General features: G+C 46.5%; 1 protein-coding gene across 2 annotated transcripts in view; it reads right to left on the bottom strand.

Annotated features, from left to right (window-relative positions):
- Window positions 1-27,463, bottom strand: part of CHN1 (chimerin 1) — a 215,165-nt gene that overhangs the window by 20,532 nt on the left and 167,170 nt on the right. For both annotated transcript variants that reach the window (XM_075529496.1, XM_075529497.1), the window contains 2 exons: window positions 25,413-25,490; window positions 9,726-9,810 (listed from right to left, as the gene is read on the bottom strand). In XM_075529496.1, coding sequence (XP_075385611.1) covers window positions 9,726-9,810; window positions 25,413-25,490 — 163 coding nt within the window. The remainder of the gene's footprint in view (window positions 1-9,725; window positions 9,811-25,412; window positions 25,491-27,463) is intronic.

Below are 27,463 nucleotides of genomic sequence, written 5' to 3'. Positions count from 1 at the left end.
CATGCCCACTGTCTTGATCCTTGGCTCAGGCTTAGCTTTGTTTTTAAAAAAAAATTCTAGGGGAGCAGGGAGCATAAATTCTTATGAGAAGTTATGAGGATTCAATAAACCAACACACTCAAGCTGTTTTCCATAATTTAAGTGCTGGACAAAGGCTGGCAATCTAGTTATTATGGCTTTGGGTAAAACTTAAGAGTTCTAGCTACCATCAAATTATGGATGGTAACAGCAGTGAACAGGCACAAGGGAAATTAGCCTGAACATTACACATAACATGGTTCTTCAGTTAAATCTGCAGACAATATTGCCTTGAGCGACACACCCAAAAGCTCATAATGGTCCATATGCACCCAGCCCCCTTTACATGCAAAGTCAGGTTAGGTGTGGAAGGGGCTCAGGAAGCCCCGCAGTGAGGTGCACCAGAGGTGGCCTTGCCGGTGCTAACAGCACCCACGCACCAGCATCACTAAACAACAGCAGTTTCTTCCCTGAATACATAACAGCTTCCGGAGCCAAGAACTCAACCTACGTATCTCATGAATTCTGCACAAATAATGTCCAAATTACTTCGCAACCCAAACCCATGCTCCTCTTAAAATTCAGATTGGTTAATACATATAATATTGGGTTCAATTATAGGGCAAATCAGTGACAGAGTGTCCACTTAAAAGACCTATGGTAACTCATTTTAGTGTCCTGGGCAACTGCGGTACCTTGCACTTAGACCTGGAATCAACTGGTTGTTTGATCCTGAGTGAGTTCCTCAACTGTCCTGTGCCTCCGTGAGGTCACACTGGGGTAAAATTGATGTGTTTATCCAGCAGGGCCCAGGTAAGGCTTGAATGGTACTATGCATAATGTAGTCAGGATAGCCTCTCCACATAAGCCCACTGCTCTCCAGTTGATCCCGACTCACAGCAAACCTGCAGGACAGAGCAGAACTGTCCCGTGGGGTTTCTGAGGCTGGAGTCTTTACGGAAGCAAATGGGCTCACCTTTCTCCCTCGGGATGAACTGCCCATGCTTAACCTGCTGGGCCACCACTGTCCCTTTACACATAGCAAATGATCACTAGTCACCATGATTAGATTGTTTAGTATTCAGAAGGGGGAAAAAACCCAACATTTTAAGAAATCTTTCCTTTGCTGTACTCCAAAACTAGTTACACAGTACTGCTATCTGTGCTTGGCTTAAAACTCAAAAGTCTAGTCTGCATTTGCAGGAGGTGATGGCTAGCTCCTGACAGGTCTTGCATGACTTTGAGATTCCAGGTGGGTCTACCTCTACATTGTTTTTAATATAGCTTATTTACTTAACAGTATTTCCAAATTTGGTATCTCGTGTTTTAAGACTGCTTTCAATGTGTTTTTTAAAAATCACTTTATTGGGGGCTCATACAACTCTTATCAGAATCCATACAGACATCCATTGTGTCAAGCACATTTGTACATTTGTTGCCATCATCATTCTCAAAACATTTGCTTTCTACTTGAGCCCTTGGTGTCAGCTCCTCATCTTTCCCCCACCTCTCCCACCCTCTCTCCTGAACCCTTGATAATTTATCAATTATTGTTATTTTTTCATGTCTTACACTGACTAATGTCTCTCTTCACCCACTTTTCTATTGTCTGTCCCCGTGGGAGGGGTCATAGCTAGATCATTGTGATTGGTTCTCCCTTTCTCCCCACACCTTCCCCTGACCCTCCTGGTATGGCTATTCTCAATATTGGTCCTGAGGGGTTTATCTGTCCTGGATCCCCTGAGTTTCTAGCTCTGATCTGCACCCATGTACAAGCTCTGGTCTAGCCGGATTTGTAAGGTAGAATTGGGATCAAGATAGTGAGGGTGGGGAAGAAGCATTAAAGAACCAGAGGAAAGTTGTATGTTTCATCAGTGCTATACTGCACCCTGACTGGCTCAATGTTTATTTTTTTTAAATGTCTTTATTTTCACATTTTTTCGTTATGATCTATCTGGGCATGGGTTTTTAGGGAGTTATCTTGTTTGGGATTCAACTGGCTTTTTAAATCCAGAGGTTTATGGCTTTGTCCAAAGGCAGGAAGCTCTCCAGACGGCACAGCTGTTGCTTTCTTCCTTCCTCTTCCCTCAGGTCTCTGGGGCTCGTGCCACTTTCAACCATCCAGTTTCTCTGTCTATGAAGCCATCCTTCAAGTTCAAGGAAACTTGGAGGCTCTGTCAGGTAAGTGTTGGGCTGCTAATCAAAAGGTCAGCAGTTCAAACACACCAGACACTCCACGAGAGAAAAATGAGGCTGCCTGCTCGCACACAGACTGAAAGCCTGGGACACTCTAGACAAGGTACCTGGGAGTCAGAAGGGCGGGGCCTTCACGTTTACGGATTCTCGGTCATCTCCACAATGCTTTTGCTGGGTCCATCCAGTGAGCTTCAGTTTCTCTGCTTTCCAGTTCTAAAACTTCCACTTGGTTCTTTCCTTAAAAACTTTATTTCCCTTTTGATATTCCCTGTCCTCCCTTTGCCTCGTGTCACGAGTGTTCATAATTGCCAACTGGAACATAAACACAATTATAAACAGTGTGTTTTTATAGTAGCTGACTTCCTTGCTGGTTATTTCCAATGTGGGTGTCATCTTGACATTGGTAAATACTGGCTGTCTTTTCTCACGGGCCTTGGGATCTGATGGTGAGTTCCTCATCCGGTGAGTCGTTCTGGACCGTATCCCAGGCTCGCTGAGCATTATGCGACTCTGGTTCCCTTTTAGCAGGTAGTTGGCCTGCTTAGGTTTAGGATGCACGCCCTGGCGTCTGTGCTTTGTGGGCTGTCGTTAAAATGTCAGCTTGGTTTACTAAGCCTCTGCAGAGTTATTCTGCCTGTCCCACATGCTCTGCAGTGCCAGGTGGGGAGGAGGAGGCCGCCACTGCACCACTGGGGGTGGGGGTGGAACACAGGGTGTCGCCCCCAGGCCATGTGCCTGCTACGCCTGGTGAGGGAGAGAGCCGCGTGCTTGCAGCATGGCAGGTCTGGCTGTGGGTTCCCTAGCTCTTGACTAAGAAGAACAGCCTTTTCTTGGGATGGCTCTTTGCTTGTGCCTGTTGATAGTTATGGGCCGTGCCCCGGCCTGAAGATGCAGGAGGCCACGCAGAGTCAGCCCGGGTGCTAGTCAAGCCTTTGTTATCGCCTTCAGGGTCTTCTGGTGGTGGGCTTGTGCACTTGGTCCGGGGACTTTAGTTCTAACTCTTGGAGAGATAAAACAACATGTACTTACTCTAGCTTGTCCAGACAGACAGAACCCGGACACAACATGAAAGCACAAGTTCCAATCGTAACGCCGACTTGTTTCAGACTTGAAGTGTGTGACCGGCCTCGGGTTGAACTGGGAAGGGCTCTTGGAGACCCTCGTGCTTTCACTTCACGGTAAGTGCAGTCCGATGATTAGACACCGATGGCCTACGCGTGTTCCTCGGCGAGAAGGTGCAGGAACCGAGAAGTAAACCCTGCTGCCCGGACCTTCCGGCCTGTGCTCTCCCGTCTCCACCAACAGCCAGGCCACCGGGGCTCCGAGTGGTTTTAATCAGTGTTGGAATCCAATGTTCTGCTTTCCAATGTCTTATTCAGTCATGTACGTTGTCCCCATTGTTGCTTGTCTGTGCTCATACTTGCATTAAAAGACACCGGCTTCTTTTACCCAGCGGAGTCTCCCACCAGCTGTGTGTATGTGATCGCCAGGCAGGACGTCTAAAAATCAGGAGTGGAGCGAATGCAGCGCATTCTGCTTTTGTCAACTCATGCCTCCTACAGGAGCCCAAATGAAGACCCAGTGGAAGGCGTCCGTCCGTATCTCAGAACATCGTGAGGGCAGTAAGTCTCTGATATGGATGCTGACTACCCTCCCCCACCCCATCCCCACCCCCACCCCCCATCCCCGCTGAAAAGTCTGCTGCTGCTAGGCTTGTTTGTGATCCAGGGACACAGGACTCAATGATGACTGAGCTCAGAGGCAGAGATTTAAAGAAAAGAGAAATGCTCTATAAACTGATATGCTCTCTCCCATTGGAGCAAGAGGGCACAGTGGGATAATACATAACGCTACATTTTAGCCATGGATTTTGAAGGTCAACACTTTGTAGCTTATGGAGTCCTTCAGAAGACTAAAGGGCAGGAAAAAGTCATTAAAATGAAATCATCTTTCTACACCCTTAAATTCAGTGCCCTGAGCTTGTTCTGGAAAACGGCTGCCTCAGGAGCTAGCTGTTTTTCAATATTTCAGTTTGCCATTAAGGCTTTATTTGGTTTTCACACTTATTTATTAAAGTCATATAACTCCTATATAGTCCCAGTTCTCCCAGAGAAGCTTGGCACTATAAATGGGGGGAAACAGGGAGTTCATAAAAGAGCATTCCATTTGTTGCATCTCTTGATTTGGTGGGTCATTTTTATGTTACTATTAAGTCACATGTGCCCTCCCAATTCCTCAAGTTAATAACCAGAGACTAAACGTGAAAACTTCAAGTCACATTTCATGTACTTCATTTCTATTACTTGAGACTACTAACCTTGGGCTATTCTAAACTTTTCTAGGGCTTAATTTCCCTAAAACACATCCATACTTTGTATCTAAAAAACGAGAAAGAGAGAGAGAGAGAGAATATATATATATGATATTGCACTTTATTGATAGGCATAAGCCAAGAAAAACACCCCAAATTGCTGCTATCAAGTTGATCCCACCTCAGAGCAACCTATAGAAGAGTGACCAGAGTAGAACTGCTCCTTGGGGTTTCTGAGACTATAACCCTTTAGGGGGGCAGGCAGCTTAGTCTTTCTCCTAAGTAGCAACTGGCAAACCCCCAACCGCGTGGCCAGCAGTCCAGTGTTTAACCCACCGCACCACCAGGGTTCCTCACTGATGACAGGAGTCCAAACGCACTGCCACCAGGTGACTCCGCAGTGCTGACTCATGGCAACCCCATTGGACAGAGTGGAACTGCCCCGTGGGTTCCACGTCTGTAACTCTTCACGGGAGTAGAAAGGCCGTCTCTCTCCCTGGAAGCAGCTAGTGATTTTGAACTGCTGACTGTGCAGTTAGCAGCCTAATGTGTGACCATGACACCAACCAGGCCTCCTCTGGTCAAGCAGAAGGGCCGGGAGGGAGAGGAAGCGCCTAGTGGGCATCGGGGCTGCAACGAGGGGCTCAAACACGGCACGACTGGGAGGCCGGCACAGGACCAGGCGGCGTGTCCTTCTGTTGCACATAAGGTCACTGTGGGTCAGAACGGATTGGACAGCACCTAACAGCAACTTTCCAGAGTAGAGTCCTTTGACCTATGAGCTTTCAATTCATAAAGAAAGAAAAGGGGAAAAAACTGTGTGGGGGAAGCCATCTTATCTAAATGATGACCATCCTTTGAACTTTTCCTTTAAGGACTAATTAGTTCAGTCCTGTGGCTTCCTTGGTGATGCAAACAGTTCAGCCTCGACAGCCCTCAGGAAGGTTGGCAGTGTTAGCTCACCCAGAGGCATCTCAGAAGGCAGGCCTGGGGATCGATCGATCGGCTTCTGAAAGGTCCCTTCTCCTGTGCTCCACAGCACATGGAGCTGCTCTGGGTTGGGACGGACTGGACTACCACTAACAACAAGAACCGCACCTCCGCTGTAAATATTTCACGCACCAGAGCACTGCTGCCATCAAATCACTCACTTTAAAGAGCAGGAGAGATTTTAGTAAATGAGTGTGAGTTTAATGCCTATGGTCTCTGGTGGAGTTGGGAGTTCCTGGTGTGCATACAGTTAAGCTCTTGGCAGCTAACCAAAAGGTTAATACTTGGAGTTTACTCGGAGATGCCTTGGAAGAAAGGTCTGGTAATCCATTCTCAAAACCTCAGTGTTAAAATTCCAATGGAGTGACAAAATAATAATAATTTATAAATTATCAAGGGTTCATGAGGGGAAATGAGGAGCTGATATTAAGGGCTCAAGTAGAAAGCAAATGTTTTGATGATGATAGTAACAAATGTACAAATGTGCTTCACACAATGGATATATGTATGCATTGTGATAAGAATTGTACAAGCCCCCAATAAAATGATTTAAAAAAAAATCCTATGGAGCAGAGGACTACTCTGACAAACATTAGATCGCCCTGAGCAGAAATATATAGACTCAGTGGCAACTTATAAAACCATCCTTTGTATCAATGGGGTTTGAAAAGATATAATCATTAGCAATCACATGGTCATCCCTGCTGCCCCCCTCTGATACGGGGTGCTCAGCAGCTAGAGCTTTTAATCCTGAAGAGGGTCAGCTGACCAGTAATTAGACAGAGTGAGCTCGATTCCCATAGCAACTTGGACAGTCTGGTGGTTAAAACTTCACCCAGTAATAATACTTCACACAATGTTTTTTGTTAAGAGAAAAAAGGCAGTGGGAATATACACAGTTGTTGCCTGTGGCAAACGCTCCTTTACAAATTCCTGACAAACTCTGCCTAGGGGGACTTTTGGAGAAAGAGGAAAAGAGAGAGAGAAAGAAAAGGAGTCAGAACACAGCAGGCCGTTTGTGGGATCACAGATGTCTCTTTCCCGACTGACAGAGAGCTGTCGTGTTTTCTTTGTGAGCACGTCTTTTAATGTGTAGCTGGCAGCACATGAGGTTAGCCTTGGTGCTCTAACCAATCACTACAACGGTAGTGGCTTTCAGCGACACGGGTCCGGAGTACACAGTCGCCCGTTAGTCCAAATCCACTGGGTAACATCAGCGTGCTGGCAGGCTTGCGCTCCTTCTGTGAGCTCCAGGGGAGCAGGGGTGCCCTTGCTTTTTCGGGTGTCTAAGAGGGTGCCTGCATTTCTTGGCTTGTGGACCCTTCCCTGATCTTCTAGGGCCTAATAACTTCTATCCTATCTCACCTCTGCTTCTGTCCTTGTATCTTCCTCCGATTCTCACCTTCCTAACTCCCTGTTGTAAGGACGTGTGTGACTGACTGATTGACCAAGCTGGGTTCACGGGGAGCATCCAGGATAATCTTCCCACCCCAGGATCCCGAGCTTGTTTACCTCTGCAGAGTCTATAGAAGCTGTCATGGCTGCAGCTCCAAGGGATAGGAAGAGACGCTGTTGGGAGTCATTACCCAGCCCAACACAGCTAGCTTATTTTTTCTTTAAAACAACAACAGCAAAATGTTATTTCTAGGACCAGGTGGGCCTCAGAGTGAGTCTGCACCTAAGAATCCCCCTACCAATCCCAAAGTAGTTAATTCTTAAACACAGGATGGATTTGAATCCCATTCTTTCTAGTTTTCATAAACGCGTGAATCTGTTCTTACAGTACGTGATTATGGCTCAAGTCACATAAATATAATACTTTAAGGACAAGAAGAGAACACCAGACCAAAAGAAAAATCTCAAAGCTTTCCTTCCAACTCCTGCCCTCCACGCGCAATCAGTCGTGAAGGCTGGTAATGTGCGGGGGTGGCGACAGGGATGGAGGAGAGTTCTTCTATGCGACACCGCCCAGGATGACAATAATGACGGCTCAAAAGCACCTCTGTCAGACATGATCCAGGATCCCAGCACTGAGCTGACGATTGCTTATCCCTGTTGGACCCGCTCTCTGCCAGCAGGTGAGTCGGACCTCCCAAGTAAACGGCCTGCCTCCTGCCAGAAAGTAGAGGAGACACGTGACTCTAGTGAAAGAGGAGCGCTGGACGAGCGATGGTCACACGGTCACATGTGCTCATGGCCCTGCAGACAACTGGTGCCGAGACTCCATGCAGCCTCCTCATCTCAGGAAATCAGGCCGATGGAATCACCATCCTCACTCCGGTGCGCGGTTTGTGCTCGGGGAAGAATATTCCACTTGCCTTGAAAAGCAACCAACCACAGCCACACAGATGAACCAGCAGCAGCAGCACCATCTCCCACTCTGTGCCCCTCACAGGCTGAAGCACGGGCTTCCCGGCAATGGTGCTGCACCCTGGCGCTGGGTAACCACCGGCCGTCACGGGAAGACCGAGCGCACTGACCCCCTTGTCCGACAGGTTCCTCATCTAAGGGGCAGGATTCGCATCGCACTGGGCGCAGGGCCACTCCTCGACCCTGGCAGTCTCCTCTGGCTGCCAACACCAGCAGAAGCGAAGGGCCTCAGGGTTCGGGAGGCGGGGAGCAGCAGGGTGCCCTCTGTGGCCGGGTCCATGCCGATTGCACCCAATGCCTGGAGGGAGGGGCACTGTGGGTGTCTCTTTCACGGCTCCGGGGATGGTTTGCAGCAGCTGCAGCATCACCTGGGATGCTTCTCTGATTGTCCCTCAGTCTCTTTTCCTATACAGGAGGCCATTCAGACAGGTTTGCACCTTCCCTCCTGAGGCAGAGCCTCAAGGTAACGAGGGAAGAGACCCTAGTTCCAATCAGTCACATCCATGGCACAATGGAGTGTAGGGCTTCCATATAGCTTGTGAGAGGAAGATAGGCAATCCGTCATCCTGACAAATGCCCCTGCACAGTTCAAAGCCAACACTTTGGGGATGGTTACCATACGCCTCGTGGCGGGATGTCCTGGAGTGGGTTTGGCCTGGTGTTCTGGATTGTGCACCTCAGTGAGGCGAAGGGAATCATAAATGAGGAAAGGTGACTTGGAACATGCCCAGGCAATGAATCTTACACCTTGCTATATAAAGAAAATGTAATTTAAATATATGGGGAAAAATCAGATCCAGAAAGTTCTGCAGATAATGGGCACGCAAAAAAAAAAAAAAATCTCGGCTAGAAATCATGCTAGAAAAGATTTTTATAGTGGTAACTTGGACAGAAGCACCAAAGTCACTATTTTGAGATACTTTATTCTTAGTATATTCTCTGATGTGCAGCTTCACTCTAAGAGGCATGCACAAAAGTGTATTTTATGGCTGTTCAATGCAAACAGCCAAAGGGATACAGAATCGAGAGCAGTCCGATTAAGGGTTACTGCCAATATAACTGTTCTATGTGAGCTGATTTCACACAATGGACAGAACCACGTTATCTTCTGCAGTATTTCAATATATCCCTAAATGAGCTACTTCTTTACGCGTAAATCTTAAGAAGGTTTTACCATGGTCATGGCTTTATAACAGGATTTAGAAGCCTCAAGACTTCAAGGTGGTGCACAGAGAGCTCTGGTCAGAGGTAGTTTTAGAGAATGCAGCCAGCACCGTAGAAGACGCCCTCGTGTACTTTGGAAGCTTCCGTTTGATTTCACAGAAAGTTAGTACGGCCATTCCAGCCTCACAAGTTAGCTTTAACATTCTGTTTCCAAGGCAACAATCAAGAGATTCCTGTACACTGCTTTTTTCTTTTTCAAAATAGAAACCCGTTTGACGATTTTACTTCCTGTAACATCAAAGGCACGTGCTGAGTGTGACTGTCTTGCTTTAATCTTCTTTTATCAGAACTATGGGAAGCAGTTGACCTCATCTTTTCATGGCCTAATATCAGGTCCCCAGTTGGCTTTCCCCCCCGTTAGATCATTTTTATTTAACTATGAAAGATTAAACTATATCTGGACAGACTACATTCCGATGGGTCACAACAATTTACATCTTTGTCACCCTCGACTGCTTTTATCAAGTGCCAGATGGCTAAGGGCTGACAAAATCGGATGGGTATCCCAAGTGGAGGCCTGGGGATCTAGTCCTCCTCACGCGCATAAGTACGGCTGACCCGGGCTCAGCCCCCCACCCACACCTGCCCCGTGATGAGCTGGGGAAAGGGCTCTTACCTGCACATTTCACTCCCTGAGCGATGAGACCCCACATGAAGTTGGCACAGTATTCGCACCAGTGCGGCCCTCGGAATGTGTGGACCTGGAAGAGAGCAGAGGTAAAGTCAAGGGGCGAACCAGGGACGCAGAGGCACTTGTGGACCACGGACCACGATTGGCCCGAAGAGACAACACGGCTGCATTCGGGAGACATCATGGCTGAGTAGAACTGAGAAGCAGTTTCAGTTCTTTCCCGGCCATGATTTAACTTCCTCTTGGTTTTAGACACAGCCACGATCAAAGCAGTATTTTGTGGTTTGCTGTTGAAAGCCATTTCCACAGCAAGAGTTTTCCAACGGGTCCCCTCAGGCCACAAGAAGCTTCGTGTAAGCTGTGCACAAAGACTGAAGGAGGGGAGAGGCACTTCAGAGTACACCGTGGGGCCTGCGAGCTGCTGTCAAATGACCCCTTTCCTGTGGCCACAGCTACTGTCACAGACGGGAAAGCCGCTACTTATGGACGAGCCACAACCAAGTCATCCAAAGCAGGCCCGTCTCTGTTTAAAATGGTTTTGTTCTTGATATGTTAACATGTTAACAAAGAAAATGAATTTAATTTTAGAAACCAGAAGCATCAGTTCATCAGAAAACCCATTTGAATACAGCAGTTGTTCATGAATCATTCCAGTCCACACAGGTTTTACTGCATTTGTTCCTGGGATCGAAAGAAATCCACAGGGAAGAAAATATTCAAATAAGGAGAGACCATACACGTTCCCATGCAGGATAGAGATGGCATTCTAGCTTAAATCAGATGATGGAGACATACGGGTAGAACACAGAAGCAATGAAGCGAAGCATTAACCATTAGATATTAAAAGGGAAAAAAAAGTAAACCCTGAATATGGTCAGTAACAATTTCAGTTTTCTAAGTCAAAACTGGTCGTAAATGTACTAAAGAAACAAGTTCAAAGGAAAGGGAGAAGGCAAAACAGTCACTGGTTTGCGTCAAATGAGTTTTCCTAGAGAGGATTTATCTGCCCTCCTGAAAAACAGACAATTAAGAAGGAAAAATATCACAGTGATTATTTTGGTTCCAACAGAAATATTTTCCCAAATTAATGAAAACTGCAGCTAAGATGGTCCATTTCTACCACTAATATATTCAAAGAGATGGTAGACACCACGTCAATCACTTTAATCAGTGCTTCTTAGTTCTTTAAACTTAAAGATGAGTGTAAGCCATGTTCTCTGTTAAGGAAAAAAACCACAACATGCCTATTAAATGTGACAATCCATCGATTACAAGATAGTTCCCGACGTAAGCGATGCTAAAATGTCTTAAAGAAAGCACCTATTACCATTAAGGAAACAATTAATCAGAATTCAAATATGCCATGATAGGCCAAAATACCCATATAAGGTTGCCACGGCTAAGCAAGGTTTCGTTCCAGTTGGGTATGTGACGCTGGTCACTGCCAAGTGAGCTAGAGTATAAACTGTTAGGTGGGTTTTGAGAAAGGAGGCCACAATCCCATCTATGCTTTTCATGGAAAATTGTCAGGAATGCAGACATTCTAGATTTTCAGTGATGTTTACAGGCAGTAAATTGCAGGCATTTCCTGGAGTTGCAGAAGCAGAAACCCAAGATCAGCATTCAGAAACTCTGTGATGCCCCTGCCTGGGTCCATGTTCCCCAGAGGGAATTACACGGGGGAAGGTATGCAACCTTGCCTTTCCTCTGCTGGGACCAACTAAAGTCTCAGAGAGCCCTGACTCGCAACAGAGTGATGTAGTCACGAAACAGCTCTAGACTCATTGATTACTTTTAGGAAATGTCTTTGGGACATAAACTGGATTATGGGCTATGGAACAATCCAGCACCACTTACTTGGTAGAGTTAATAAAATTGCAATGGGAGTCTGGAGAAATTCCCAGGGGTTATTCTGAGTCTTATGAGACACTTACGTGATGATGATGATGACGAAGAGCCTCGAAAGTTACACTGGGAGAGCAGAAACAAGTCAGCGGCATGAAATAACTTAAGCCCACGGGATCTCGGCGCACAGTACTTGGCATGGAGACGCCGTGTAAGACCTGCTCGTAGTAATGGGTGCGGCATTTTGAAAACCATGGGCCATGTCTTCATACCACGTGAGCTGAAAAGGGGTTCTAATGGACCGAAGCAAGGTAATTAACGAATTAACCAAGCAGGCTTACTCTGGCTCCATGCGCGTCTCAGTAGATCTACGTGCCACTGAGCTGTCTTTCATTTTAATCAGGCTTTAACGTTTGTTGTTGAGAAGCTGCACGAATGAACGAACACCGACTCAACCATTTCTACACACGCAGTTCCATGACCGTCACTGCAGCCATTTCACCCTCCGACTCTGCGTTCATCTTTCCCAATGAACATGAACGTGTTGCTTCCAAGTGGCTGTTGTCAATCTGACAAAACATTAAAATAAGACACAATGCGCAAGGCATACATTGTGAGTTCAGCTAAACTATTAATGGGGTTTAAGAAGGTTTTAGGGGATGTTTTTAGTGTTTAAAGGCTAAAGATGATCTCAGGTCGTTAGGTCTAGGAATTCATACATCATTCATGGCTCCAGAAGGCCTAAAGTTTGGGAAAATCTAAAGTTCTGTTAGGCACCCCCGACCCCCACCTGCCGCCCCTTCGATTAGGATTCTTCTACAGAATCTTTGATCAAAGAGCTCAGTAAGGGATCGGGCCCCATCCACTTCTTCGGATCTTACAGCAAAGGCAGCAGTCATCTGTAAAGGCAGCGAGCCACCCATTCCATATCCTCCCCGCCTGGGCTCCTCCCTGGTGAAAAGACACCACTGTCCTTGGAAGGCTGCTCCATGGTGATTTCAATGGCGGGTTTATAGGAAGGACATCACCACGCTTTTCTTCTTGATACCCCTGAGTGGCCTCAAGTGCCCACATTTTCAGTTAGCAGCCCAGGAGCACACACATTTGTCTCACAAAATGGTCCTTTAGAAATTGTTATTTATACATCTCATTCCTGGATAGCTTTTGATGGTATCCTCAGCCACGTGGGGCTGATTATTATTTTTTAAAAACTGCTTAGAATGCAGCTTAAGTAATTCTGCAGGGAGCTAGTCTAGAAATAGGCCTGGCTGGCAGCACTGAACACTTACTAACCTTTTGTTTGCCCAGGATTTTACTGTGTTCCCATTTTAATTTTTATACCTAAAATTTAAATTTCCTTTGATTTTTTGACCTCTTTGAGTCTGGATTGTAACTGATCCCGTTACCATTGAGTTGATTCTATAGGGTTTCTGAGGCTATTAATAGCAACTCTATAGGGTTTCTTAGGCTGTTCGTCTTTACGGGAGCTGGTGGGGTTGAAACACCGACCCTTTGGGTAGCAGTCCAACGCTTACCGAGAGTACCACCACGGCACCTCCTGCAACTGCACTAGACCCCCACTGAGTTGTCAGTTATAGACTTAGAGAGGGCCAGAGCCCAAGGGTCTGGAGACTAAGCTGAGACATCTACCTAGAAAGGATTTCAGGAGTCACTGGAGAAGGGAAGGCAGGAAGCTACAAGCTAGTGTTCACATAGAGGAGAGACGGTTGAGAAGCAGGTTCATTTCCTGAAGCCAGTTTGTGCGACCCTCCAGAGAACCAATTTTAAACTTTCTGGAAATTTCCAAGCCAAATGCTAAGTAGAGCCAGTGTTAAAAGTTGAAGCATATAAACTCACAATTAATTATACGAAAAACAAGTTAATGATGTTAAAAACTCATCGCTTCTTAAAACAAACAAATGAAACACAGATAGCTATTTCCTCCATTCATCGTGTTATTTATTCATAAATATTTATTAAGGGATGAGACATACAGAGATAAAGCCCGTATGGGCTCAAGGAATTCACAGTGGGGCTCTCCCATTAAGTACAGTGTGAAAATTCTCCAATGAAAGTGTTTGCAAAGTGGGAGGGGCATTGTGGGGCGTGGGGGTGGGGGAGAGGGAGGGGAGCGCTACTTGGGTTCGGAAACAACCCATGGTGTAGAAATTGTTGAGTGGGGGAACTTGTCTCGCATGTTAATACTGAAAATCCAACAAAACATTTTGAGAGAGAGAGGAAGGAGGAGGAGACAATGTGGCAGCTGCAGTGATCCAGGCACACGGTCCCATAGCATGAGCAGAACCAGCCAGGTGAGCTGACTGGGCCTGAGTGGAATGGTGGCCATGTTGGTACTGGTGGTACTGGTGAGGGAGGCAGGCCCATTGGGAAAGGCTGCTTCCGGTGAAGCAAAGGCACCGCAGCTGAGAAGTAGCTTGGGGCGCTGGGAGAATTGCCAGGAGTCTGTAAGCGTGGTGGTGGGAGATTGGCGTGGCAGGAGACTAGAGGCAGGCCTTGCCTTTCCCACTTTCCCATGGCTGGCCACTGGACGGTGCCTGGTGAGCGAATGGGACCATTGGAGATGTTTCTGGAGAGGGACAGGGCTGGAGGACTGGCCGTCCAGGTAATAATTTTGGTGATGGGGCCCTGAACACAGGTGGCGGGGCTTCTGAGACAGGCAGAGACAGGGAAGCTACTCAGGAGGCAGGCCCAATGCTGTAACAGTAGAATCTGCGAGGTGAAAGAGAGAAGATGACTCTGGGCTAAGTCTTATGCTTTTAATAAAATGGACTTGAAACAATGTTAATAGCCTCAGCTTTTTATTTTTTCAAGTCTGATATTTTTCATTTGCGTACTCCGTGGCTGGCAGCTCTCCCTCCTTCCCGTTCACTGCTGCCCGCTTTTCCACCCGCCCATTCTTACAAACTCGAAATGCTGGTAAGCGAATGGTTGCAGTGGATGTAAATCAAGAAATGACATCCTCTCTTCCTGCTGCAAGGCCTTTAAAACCCAAGGCCTTCTGGTCGCAAAGGTCAGGCTAATAAATTGTGATTTTAGCATACTACTTTCACCTGGACACATTCCGATCGTGTGGATCACCTTAGAAACAGGTGGGATTGCTGAGTAGCTCTCCATCAGTCTCGTCATCGAGAAGGGACTGGCGAGAACCCCAGGAGGCTGGCAAGGGTTGACAGGCTGGGGACGGTGGCCTACTGAGAAGCTCAAGGGGCATAAGCCAAGTGGCATGTGTCTTCTGGGCCTTGACTGAGGTCAACAACGAAGTCATCCTTAACCGACCCTGCTGTCGTACCACGTCATGCCCAGGACTCAGGTTGTGCGAGAACACTAACGCTCTGCTTCTCGTTGTGTTTCTGGCATTCCGTCTCCGGTTCATGCGCTAACCACACACATAGTAGAGGCAATCTGTGCGGTGCACAGATGATGAGACTCCAGACGCCATGAGCTCTCGGCACCCAAAAGCCCACCTTTGGAAATAACCATGAGCACACACACAGTCAAAGAGCAGGCCTGAGAGTTGGCTGCAAACAGAGCGCTGGCGGTGACGGGAACACTGGGGAAATGGCATTCTGCTCGGGAAGGCAGCCGGAACCGCTTAGTGGAAGCTCTTCAGCCTGGCACTGGGCGACAACAGGAAGGGCACAGATGACCATAGTCAAAGGGAAAGGAAGGTAGACAGGCAGCAGTGGGCCCAGAGAGCCATTCCCTCGCCTTCCATTTCTGTTCTAGGCAACTAGGATGTTTCAAGCGACCAATTTTAGATTCATCTAAGTGGTCTTAAACTTTGTTGATCCAAAAGATTTGAAGCTTTGGCTTTTTGCCGCGTCCATTTAAGTGTTTTGATTTATGCCATTAATCATGAAAAGATAATGCATTGGCACTGTTTGTGATCACTAGCAGCAAATTGTGAAATCCAGAAAGTGTTCCTTGCACGTGCGTGCGCACGTGTGTCTGTACCTCAAACAGGAGAGTCTTTAGTATCCAGACTGATGGTTTCTTTAAACCGAGTCAAAACGAATAGTGACCTTGAACCTCTTGAGGAACATTCCTGGTCCACATCAGCCACCAACACTGACCTTATGCTGGTGTGCTTCGCTCCTCTTGCCCGATGGACCGGGTGTGTAATGTGGTGACCACGGAGGAGAGGAAAGGGCGTGCACTATGCCCTTGCTGAACAGCTGTAGGCAGGGCATGGAGCTGATAAGGGCCTCCCACAGGAGGAGAGCACACCCACCGGACAGGGGGGAGGGGCACTGACTGACCGGTGAAGAGGCCCAGGTGCTTATATAATGGCCTCCACCACTAGTTGTCACAGTTGATTGTGCTGGGAGAATATTTGCAGGGTGTCCGTGAGTTCCATACTTAACCATATGAGTAATTAACAAAGTCAGAAGCATCACTCGGAACAGATGACAAACGACATAAAATTGGTGGCCTAATGTTTCACGAGTGAGGAGGAAAAAAGTCATTCCCAACGGAGGGAGATATGGCAAAGCTTAGTGGATATCCATTAGCCATACTGTAATCGACTGATGTTGTTAGGCGAGGTCAACTTCTAGTTCAGCAGAAGGGAACAAGGCCCGATCCTGGCCACCTTCACAACGGCTGGACTTGAGCCCCCCGACGCAGCCACCTCATTGAAGGTCTTCCTGCTTTCCTCTGGCTTCTCTCTCCGGATAACGTGACCCGAGTTTGTGAGACAAAGTTTCATCAGCTCCACTTCTAAGGAGCATCTGGCTGTACTTCTTCTCACACAGATGTGTCTGTCAGAGTGGTGCCCGGCACTTTCAATAGTCTTCACCAACACCGTGGTTCAAGTGCACCAGTTGTGCTGTGGTCTTCCCTCTTCGTTGCCCGGCTCTCCCGTGCACAGGACGTGTGAGCATACCTTCACTTGGGTCAGGTGCACCACAGTCCTCAAACCTCTTCAACATTGTAAAGAGGTCTTTTGGAGCAGATCTGCCCAATGAAAGCATCCTTTGATTTCTTGACTGTGGATTGTGGATCTAAATAAAATGAGATCCTTGACAACTTGCACCTTTGTGTTGTTTGTTCATTGATCCAGTTGTGAGAATTTTTGTTTTCTGTACATTGAGGTGTGGTCCATACTGAAGGCTAGACAGCCTTTGATCTCCATCACTAAGTGCTTCAAGCGCTCTTTACTTTCAGCAAGCAAGGCTCTGTCAAACAAATGGGGTCCCCTTAAATACATGCCATAATGACCGATAAATGCAATCACTGGGGCATTGCTAGAGTTTAACACAACTCCCACATGAAGAACATTATAAAAATGATCTTACTGATTAGTATATGACACAGTAGAGATGAACCATCTCAACTCAACTGCCATCGAGTTGGTTCGTACTGACAGCGACCCTGTAGAATGGGGTTAAAACTGCCCCGTGGGTTTTCCCAACTGGAATAGAAAGCCTCATGTTCCTCCCTGGGAATGGCTGGTGGTTTCAAACTGCTGACGTTGTGGTTAGCAGACCAACACATAACCCACTTTGCTACCAGGGCTCCTTTACACACAAGTAGAACAAGTAATAAATTACCACTTCCAATCACAACACATTCACTATAGTTGTGTAAAGGGTGGTATCAATGTAGCTTAATTTCTTTATGGCTTCCTAACGATCCTTTCTTTTCCCCTGCTGTCCCTCCACGATGTACCCCAAACCAACTCTCCTAGCAAGAGAGTTAATGAGACACAAATAAATGAATTTACTTGATCAGATCAATATTTTTCTTGGAATACAAAATCCAGTTTCTGATATTAAAATGTGTTGTGTTTTAAGCTGGCAGAAGCACCCAGTTGAAACCCTGGAGCTGGGAAGGAGAGGCATTTAGACTCTTAAAGAAAGCCTCTTATTTTTTGTTCATGCTATAAGATATAGATTATATCATAGATACCAGTAAATAGGGCCCAATGATTAGAAATAGTCTCCATCTGAAAACATGAGTGTTTGAAGTTTTCAGTACCATGTTGCTTGATGTCTATGAAGCACTCTGTGCATGGCATATGATTTGGACACTGTGGGGACACCACCCTGCAGTCTGCTCCTGCTCTGTCTTTAAGTATCTCGAACAAGCTTCATGCCTGAGCAGGGTCCTGAGGTTGGCTTTTGCGAATTGCATATTTGGTCTGATTCATTGAGCCCTGACAACCCAGGGATTAAATCACACGGCTGCTAAGGGAAAGGTCGGTGGTCTGAAAGCACGGCTCTCTAAGAGGAAGATGTGGTGGTCTGCTCCCAGAGAGACTGACAGCCTTGTGAACCACATGGGGGGTTCTATTCAGTCATATAAGGTGGCTATAAGTCAGAACTGACCTGACAGTAGCGGGTTTGTTTTTTTTATTTTATTGGCTATTTAATGATAATCCTATTTCTTCTTCTTTTTAGATTTTACAGTATATATTTTCAACACTGAATATGCATTATTCATCTTTGAGTAATATTATATCAGTTAATGTAGAGTACAAGAGACTTAAATCAGTGTACTTCCACTGTCCTTGCCTGTCCTTTATGCTACCACTGTCATACAATATACTTGTAAGTATCATCCAAGTAATAGATAACTAGTTTTGCTTTAACGAGTTCATCTTTAAAGATGAAGTATTGAACAGCATAACATTGCTCAGTTAGACAAGGTTAGAAAAATAAGATATATAATTAAAAAACCCAAAACACCAAACCCACTGCCATGGAGTCCATACTGACTCATAGCAACACAACAACACAGTGTCTTCAGGGAGTAGCCAGCCTCTTTTTTATCCCACAGAGCAGCTAGTAGGTTTCAACTACCAACCTTGTAGTTAGCAGCGGAACATCTAACCCTATAATTTTACGGATCTCTTTCTATTCAATTATTAAATAAACTCGATTATAAAATAAAACAAATTTATATAATACAAATAGTACAAAATAATAATTATTATGACATAAGCAGGATTAAGGTCCAAGCCTCAATTAAACCTAGAAGGGGAGAGTGAATATATACTACCAGTGATTTTCAAAGTTTCCTTTAACGTATCAACATGTCCCCAAGGCACAACACCACACCGTGACGTTTAGATTACTATGGGGGCACCGAGACACGTGAAGGGGCCCCGCTGCTCTCTAGTGCGCATTCTGCCCACGGGCCTGGATAACACAACTTGCTGTTGTGTGCGTGTAGGAGTCACATGCTTGTTTTTGTCTCTATTCTGAGACAGACCTTGGGGATTTTAAATCTTCTCAAGCTATCCAGTCTTCCAGATGCTGGAAATAATCAACATCACATTTAACGTAACTGGCTGCCGGAGGGTCTCAAATTAGGGCACTGGGAGTGCATAAGAATCAGGATCAGTTCTGGTGAGAGAAAGCTAGGCTCTCGCGTAACCCCACCAACCAACTATCATTGAGTCGATGCTGATTCAGAGCAGCCTCTTTACAGGGGCAGGCAGCCTCACCTTTCGCCCTTGGAGTGGCTGGTGGTTTGGAACTGCTGACCTTGCTGGTGAGCTGACCAATGCGTCCCAATAGCTTGCCACCAGCTCCACTTAAGCTCTTAAGGTATTTAAAAGTGTTAAACACTACCCCTTGATTTAGAGCCTGGCTTGAAGTTCTTATTAATCTTTTAATTGGTGTGCGTGCGTGTGTTTTAATTCCATGAAAGAAGTAGGACAACTTTTCATTCCACTAACAGCCCCTAGGAGGAAAAAGAAACTTTCTCTCCCCGAATTTTAAACTGCTCTCCAAATATTTAAAATCACACTTTGTAGACTGCTGTCTGGCTGAACAAGTACAGAGATCTTTGTAAACAACAACGATCTAATGTTTTATTTATGTAAAGAATACTGACCCATGATGAGCAGGGCATTATAATACTTACAAGACATGTACTGTTGTGAAGTTATTGTGCATAAGCATCATTGTGGCCATTCTCAGTGTGCTGACATTTGCTTTCTTTTCTGTCTGTTTGCAAATGTTCTGCGGTGAAGGGTCACATATTGCACATTACCATAGCCCTCGCACATCTAGCAAAGTGCCATGCACAGAAGAGTTATTCAGCAAGTCCTCGAGGGGCCAACAATAGGGAGCTAGAGCACATATGTGAGCGGGCTTCAAAAAAGCCCGTGGAGAAGTTTTATTATTTTTGAAATTACACGTTTCCTCAAACTTTCTGAAGCCCTCTCAGAACATCTTAGATCGCAGCAGCATTGAGTGAGATGCTTCAGTGCTGCTAACAGGACTCTGCGTTTTCTCTGAAGACTTGGTTCGTCTGTTCATCGCTGCGGTGCCACGTGTGGATTAAACCAGCCAATTCTAGGCCCACGGAGACATGGTGGGTGTCTTTGCTACAGATTCAGAGGCTGGGAAAGAGAGTTCCCCCGACGACATGGCTCTCCTACTTTTAAAAAGACCTCCTGGGCTCACTCTGAGCGACGCAACCAGACGCGCATCATCTCGCTGCTTTACAAATGGAAGCGTACAAGAGCAAGGCGGGGCAATGCGGGGAAGCGGCCCTTCAGAATCTGGGAAGTAATGACAGATTCGGGGACACTTTGACAACTCAGGGTCTGCTTGGTGAGAATGAGAGCTGTCCTGTGCTTAAGTATGAAGGGGCTTCAAAAAGTTCATGGACAAATGGAATCAAAGGATAATGGAGCCCTTTTGTACAGCCGTCCCAGTTCCCTGGTTTCGAGAATGGTGATACAGATGCACAAAGAGCTGCAAACAAGCCCACAGGCCCCGTGTGGGATTCCTCCTTTCAGACGAGGCATGGCGGTAACTGCTCCAACGTGGTCTAGCTTTTCCCTGCAGGTGAGCGCCCGTACCCCAGAAGGCAGCAGCCCAGGGCTGAGCCGAGGTAAGGCCGGGCAGGGCAGGGGCCAGGGAGGAGTGCACGAGAGGCGTGGGATCCTCTTGACCAACAGGAGCACAAGGTCACCACTTTGGGCTTCCACAGAGCATCAGGTCTTCCCGAGGGTCCTGTCCAAGCTCCTGGTTTTCCCATCAGCCCCTTTTCAAGTCTGGCAGCCCTAGGCAGAGAGAACCCCACAGATCTTTGCTATTTTTATCTTCCCTTTCAGCCCACATTCAGAATAGGGAACTGTGGGTTTCTTCCTTAGAAGGACCTGAATTTCCCGTTTGAAGTCGGGTCCTCTTTCCCTTCGGAAGGCCATGCTGGTTGGTCACAGGTGACGGACGCCGGGATGAGTGACAAGAACGGAGATGCTTCAGCACAGGACTCTTCCCTTTTGTCATTGCGCCTTGACCTTTCTCATATTCTAATTGGACTCAAAACAGGACTCGAATTCCTAACGTGAGCACACCTGCTTCAACCAAATACTGTGTAACATGGTGATCCCTTGAATTTTATCGCATTAAAAAAAGTTAATAGGTATCATCTTTAAAGCAAACAAACAAACAAACAAACAAACAAAACATAGAAACAACCAGGTCTGAGGAGCATTAGGAAAATCGATTGTTGTGCTAGAAATTTTCTGGTGGTGCCCAGTGGTTTCAAAGTTACAGCAAGCAAAGGTCCCTCGTGCTGTTCTGTGCATTCGTTTCCTTGGCCACGCAACACACACTTTCTGGACAGATCGAGCAGGCATTTTACAAGGGGGCTGGGGGAGAGGGGCGAAAGAATGAAGGGAGGGGAGGGGAGGCCGGGGGCGAGAGTTGGTGGGGATGACACAAAGGAAGTGGTAGCTACGCTGCAGGAACAAACGCGCCATCTCACGAACTGTTAACACAACCGGCTGTTTAAAAGTCTCCCGTTTGTCATTTATTCTAGCTCCTTATCGAATCAATACATTAGAAATGTGTCCCTAGATGGGCACTCATAAAGTTTATTCGTATAAAATACAACAATTAATACAGCTAGTGCTTTGGCAAATCTTTCGAGCAGAGAGGATTTTAGAGCTGCATGAATGTGGAGAGCATGTGGGTTAAGGTCAGGCTTATTTTTTTGTCTCCAGTGGGAATGGAATCCAAGACCACAGAACCGAGGCCTTGAGCTGGCCAGCGTCCTCTGAAGCAAACAAGGGAACGTCTTTAGCAGAAAGGCCGTCGCCTGCAGCGCCCTCCACGCCATCGTGCAGCAGAAAGTCTGGGCTGTTGCCATGGATGCCAGGTGCCCGAGGAGTAGTTTAAGGAGATCTGGTGGCACAGTGGTTATGAGTTGGGCTGCGATCCTGTAGGTTAGTAGTTTGAAACCACCAGCGGCTCTGTGGGAGAAAGATGGGGCTTTCTACTCTTAAACAGTTACAATCTTGGGGGCAGTTCTACCCTGTCCCATAGGGTCCCTATAAGTCAGTATTGATTCAGTGGCATCGACTTTGTTTTTTGAGGGGAAGAAGCCTTGAAATCAGCCATTTTATTACACATTACAAAGTTCCGATTAAAGTGTTCTTTTAGGTGTCCTGTCAATTCACGTTCCAGGATCCAGGGCATGCATATTATTTGGGCAACATGACACTTATTAAGAATAGTATCTTATATCTTGCAAGTATACACAGAATGCCAATATTGGAAACTCCAAAATGAACGACATTCTCCATGGCAAGACCACCTTTAAAAAGAACTTGCTCCTAATTTAAAAGATCTATTCACTGCCATTTTTAACACTGTCTCTTTTAATAGCTCCACTCGCCTAGATAGATAGACCCATCTCGGCCATTATGTCTATATCTACTCTTTGTATTGGTTTTAAAGAGCTATCTGAATTAAACAACACAGCAAATGAAGTCTTCACCGACTTTAGTTTGGAGGGCGAGAGGGATCCGGAGGAGGATTGGGTGAGAAACGCAAGCGCTCTTATGTAACTTCTAACTGCCTGGGGACCAGGACAGAAGGGTTCCTCCTGCCTCCACAGCCATGGCGGAGAGCCCCACCAGCACAGCCTGAACCAAAAGGAACCAGCACCGTGAATCCCAAACCTCGGGCTCAGATTTAACCATTTTTAGTCTATACTTCTTGATACCAATTTGAGGGTCGGGGGGAATCACCCATCTCTATCCACTTAGGCGTATCGTGGAAAAACAAAAAATAATGGTTACGGAGAAAAAGCAAGTTTCCCAAGGTCACACAAGTCGTAAGTAAGCTCCTAGAGGGTAAGGGCTGGGCCATGTGCATCCATGTCTCTCAGGAGCCTGGGAACACCGGAGGTGACAGTGGCCTATGGGAGGATGCAGTACTTTTACATCTAGAAGGATGGCCACCCTGAGAGCTGTAACAACCCTCTCATCAAAAAGAAAAGCTAATAAAAATAACCAGGTTACATAAAACAGCAGAAGAGGGAGTCTGCTTATTACTGTTATTTATTTAAATCTTAAACAATCGAAGCATGTCTGGAGTGAGATCCAGGTGATTCGCTCGCGGCTTTCCCCCACTGTGAGCCAGTTGACCAGCGGTCTGAGAGGAAGGTCTCGCTTCACAGGCTGAAATGAGAGCTGGCAGCTGTTCTGGGCACAGCACAGCATTACATAATGGGGCAACTCAAGAGGCCAGAGGCAGAGAGACCACGAGGAAAGGAGGCTGGTGAGTGGGAGAGTGGCTACGCACTTTTTCCATCAGGGCACGTGGTCCAGGACAAGGCCGCATAGGTGAGCATCCGTGCGCAAATGTGTGGGGTTTTCCCACAACGTGTCTCTGAACTGTACACACGCACACAGCACAGGGTGACCTTCTAAATGTGCATTTGGGGGACACACTCTGTGTCCACCATGCAGTCTATACTCTTTTTGGGGGGAGGGGTGATGCTCCTGGATCCAATAAGACCCCTTCTCTTTTCAAAATAAGTTACCCTACAAAATATGTTTTAAAACAAAATGTAATTTAAATTAAAAAAGTCAAATCCTGAGATGGAAAAATAATATAATACAACTCACTGCTCTTAATCTTTTAGCTACAGAGGTGGAAGAAACCACAACTGAACCTGGCCAGCACCTTCCGGCTTATAGAACTCACTGAAGTCGTGTCTTCAGTTAAAATCAAGAACTAAAGGGAAGTGAGATGGACAAGCAACAACAAAAATCAAAAGCCCCAGAAAATATGCTTGCTTGTACAAATCCTTGACTTGACCGTGGGCGGCTGGTTTTTCATCAGCCTTGGCAGGGAGCCTGCACAGTGAGCTGGATGCGGCACTGATAGGGCACCTTACTAGGTCAATCCGCTCCTGCCTAGAGGAGGCACAGGGCACATACATCTTTGGAGGCAGGCTTTAAAATGTCAGCCATTTCCAAACAGCGTGTAGAGGAGAGCCCCCATTGAGGACCCTCGGTGACTATTACTGCGGCCCAGCAGGCCATGACTTTACATGCGCAAAAGGGCTGTCTTCCCAATGAAAACCTCTGCCAGATCGGGCTGCATGTCAGGCCAAAAGAAACCAAGGCCTTATTTAAGTGCATACATGGGAATGTGCCTGAGAGGACACCCACGTGGTTTCCATGTTTGCTGGTGAGGTATTGATCCACTGGATTCTCTCATTAAGCCAGAGGTACTGGGTGAAAGGATAAGGTCTTTAGTACCACTTTAAAGAGAAAAAAGGAAACACTGGAGCGCACCTTGAAATATTAATAATCAAACATTTTGTAAACATTTTTAATAAGTAGCTTATCTTTTGCCTCAAAATGATCCGGAGATAAAAAAACAACCGTCTCCCCCACTAGGGGGTGGAGGTGGGAGGAGGGAGAAGGAGAACAAACCTACCAGGGGGCTTAGTACTTGGCATTTGAGTAAAAGAAACACTGGTGTTAAAAGTCAGGATGGACTGCACGTGAGGGATGAGACTACCTAGAACAGAGCCTGGTACACTCTGCGTGCTGGCTGCATGCAGACTAAATTAATGGACGATCAGGAGTTCCATTTGTATCACCCTTTGAGACCAGATTCCCTTTCTAATATCAAAGCCAACGGCAGGTTGTACACACACACACACACACACACACACACACACACAATTCATGTCTCAAGAACTTCACCGTAGAGCTGTCTAACTCCAGGGCAGTTACAACTGAAATGCCAGCACATCCCCTGTTCGGTGGAACTGAGAAGGTTTTGTGCACACTGGAGGTTCAGGTGCAAAGGGCAAAATTTCAGGGCCTCATCTTGGGATATAAATACATGCAAGATCCACACATCATCCTGATGTGAAACAACTGTAGTGTAAGTGACAAAACACATTAGCATAGCAATTTGAGAACACACACATACACACACACACACACACACACACGAGGGCAAACGCTCCCAAAGTCATGAAGCCTCCAGTGTCAGCAGCACCAACAGTCCCATGGTGGCCATCCTCCTTTCAACACGGTCAATTCATTAGCAGAGGGGCAGAGACAGAGGCGAAGGGAAATGCTGCCCATCTGCTCAATCCAGATGCAAAGGCACACTGCTTTTTAGATCCGAGGCTTTTTACCAGAAAGGACCAGAGATAAGACCTAACCCTCCCCAGAGAGATCTAGCCAAGGGATTTAGACATATTCCCATCACGAGTCAAAAACAGCACCCACATCATTCTGAAACGAGACCTTGCTAGCACCGGTCCAAGCTTTTATCAACGAGTGCACACTGACTAAAACAGCGTTAGAGAAAATGCAGCCCGATCCCCACCGGGTTCCGCAGAAACTCTTTCACTCAAATCAGGCTCAAACCCGGTCATTCCTTCCACACCGAGAACATTTTAGTCAAGTCATCCTGCTTGCTTTGCTCTTTTTAAGGCACTGGAAGGTCTATTCCTTCAAGAGCCTCTTTCAGGGAATGTGCATTTCTTTTTGCATAAGAAAGGAAAGGTTAAAAAAATGATTCTTACCTTGAAATTGTGAACCTTTTCATATTTTGGAATTTGCTCGTTTTCTTTCAGAGTTGCTCTTCTAACAAGTGATGTCAACTGCGAATAAGCAAAGAGTTTCAGAGGTTGCCAGATTGTCACAGACGACTTTTGAGAGCCCAGTTTCGTTCCCAAGGCTGCTATTAGGAAATGCTGCTGCCGGCCCTCAGCCTTGGATTTGTGGACGGGGGACCTGGTAGGAGCTTTCCTCCCCGACCACGAGTCTTTGGATGGCATTTTTGAGATTCACGGGAAAGCAAGCAAACCTATACGGATCTCTGTCTGTCGATGAACTCTTGTTAAATGAGCATCCTGCCTGTCAGCGTGGAACCCTAGCCTACAGAGGAGAGGATGATGAAGCACTTCTTAAAACAAGGTCGCCTAACCAGAGTCTGGCTTCCTTTTTGCTTTTGCTTTTTTTAAAACAGAGCTCTCTATTTACGCTTCGGAAAACTTAAGAGTCTGAACAGAGGGGGGGAAAAAGAAAGAAAAAGAAGAGTCTATGCCAACATGGAAAACGCTGCTCTCTCATCCCTTGTTAAGGGTATGCAGTCTTGACAGGGATCCATGTCTAAAAGCTTGCTTCTCCAGTCACTCTATTGAGGTCCATTCTGCATGCGAGCTTGCTGGACTGACTGCTGGCCATCAGTTCTCCAGCTTCCCTGTGCGGGCCCTGGCAGGGAGAATGGGGGAAGGGAGGGAGCTGCCTGGGAGACTGGATTCGACTGGCCACCGTAGCCGAGGAGCTAGCCAATGAGAAGCAAGCAACAGTATTTAAGTACTGTGTGCCTCAACTCAGTCTCAGTTTCTTCCTGCTTGCCTGCAAGATTTTCTTGCTGGCTGGTAAGGGGGGGGGGGGCGGGGGAGGGGGAGGAATCAGTGGGAAGATAATGAGCAAGGAATGAATCATGCATCATTACAAAATGAAAAAAAATTAAATCTATTTAAAAGCAGGGAGAAATTAACATACTGCACTGGTTTCAAAAAGAACTGCACTGCTGCCAGTAAATTATGAAAGGACAATCTATAGTTTTCTTTGTGAGTTCCAGACCCAGGTCCGTTAGCTCAAATTCGATTCATTAAAGAGGGACAAAAACGGATTAAGGATTGTGATTAAAGGGGGGGCAGTTTTAAACTAGGTATCATCGATGTTCTTCTGCACCAAGGAACGTGCGTGCAACGTGACCGACACCCTGAGGGGCCAGTTTTCTCTCTCAACTAGGAGTTGTTTAAGGAGACCTGGCAGCATGATGGTTATGCAGTGGGCTCCAAGTGTAAGGTCAGTACAGAACCACTCGGGAGAAAGACGAGACTTTCTTCTATAGGCTCCAACGCTCCTAGGAGCAGATCTACCGTGCCTATTGGGGTGCTGCGAGTCGGAATCAACGGGGTGGCAGGGAGTTCTGTTTTCTTTTTTTGTTGCTGTTTGTTTGTGGAGTTGTTTTATTGTGGGTCCACACTTACAATGCATCGATCATGATGTAATTCTCTAATTCTTTATTCAAAGAGTTTGTGGCCTGGCTGTAGTGGGATCCAGCTGGAAATAATTTCAAATTTTCAAAGGTCCCAGATGAAGTGTAAGTGTATTTTTAAGACCCTGCTTGTTTCTTTGCCGACTCAGAGAGGGAGGTGCTGGCTAAGTGACGCAAACTCAAGTTTATTTAAAAGCAATACTCACACTTTTTACTAAGGGTGTTACAGGTAGCTTAACATTTTCACTCTGCCGCTCTAACCATCGCCTAGTGACGTGTGATTTTCCTAGTAGTCATAGAGGAGGCCGGTGGCGGAGTGGTTTTGCAATGGGAATGCTAACTGCAAGGTTGAAGATGAAGCTTTCTGTTCTGATAACTCCTTGTAAAAGGAGTTACAGGTTCGGAAATCCACAAGGGCATTTCGACCCTGCCCTACAAGATTGCTATGAGTCACTGCTATGGCAGTGAGTTTTGTATATTAATGAAGATGAGGCTGTCTGTTCCCATAAAGATTTAATCTCAGAAACCCAAAGGAGCAAGTCGACTATAGGACTGCTATGC

The sequence above is a fragment of the Tenrec ecaudatus genome, chromosome 13 (genome assembly GCF_050624435.1).
Source record: "Tenrec ecaudatus isolate mTenEca1 chromosome 13, mTenEca1.hap1, whole genome shotgun sequence".
Classification (NCBI taxonomy): Eukaryota; Metazoa; Chordata; class Mammalia; order Afrosoricida; family Tenrecidae; genus Tenrec; species Tenrec ecaudatus.
The sequence above is the reverse complement of the archived record's forward strand: the minus strand, read 5'-3'. Positions and strand labels throughout refer to the sequence as shown.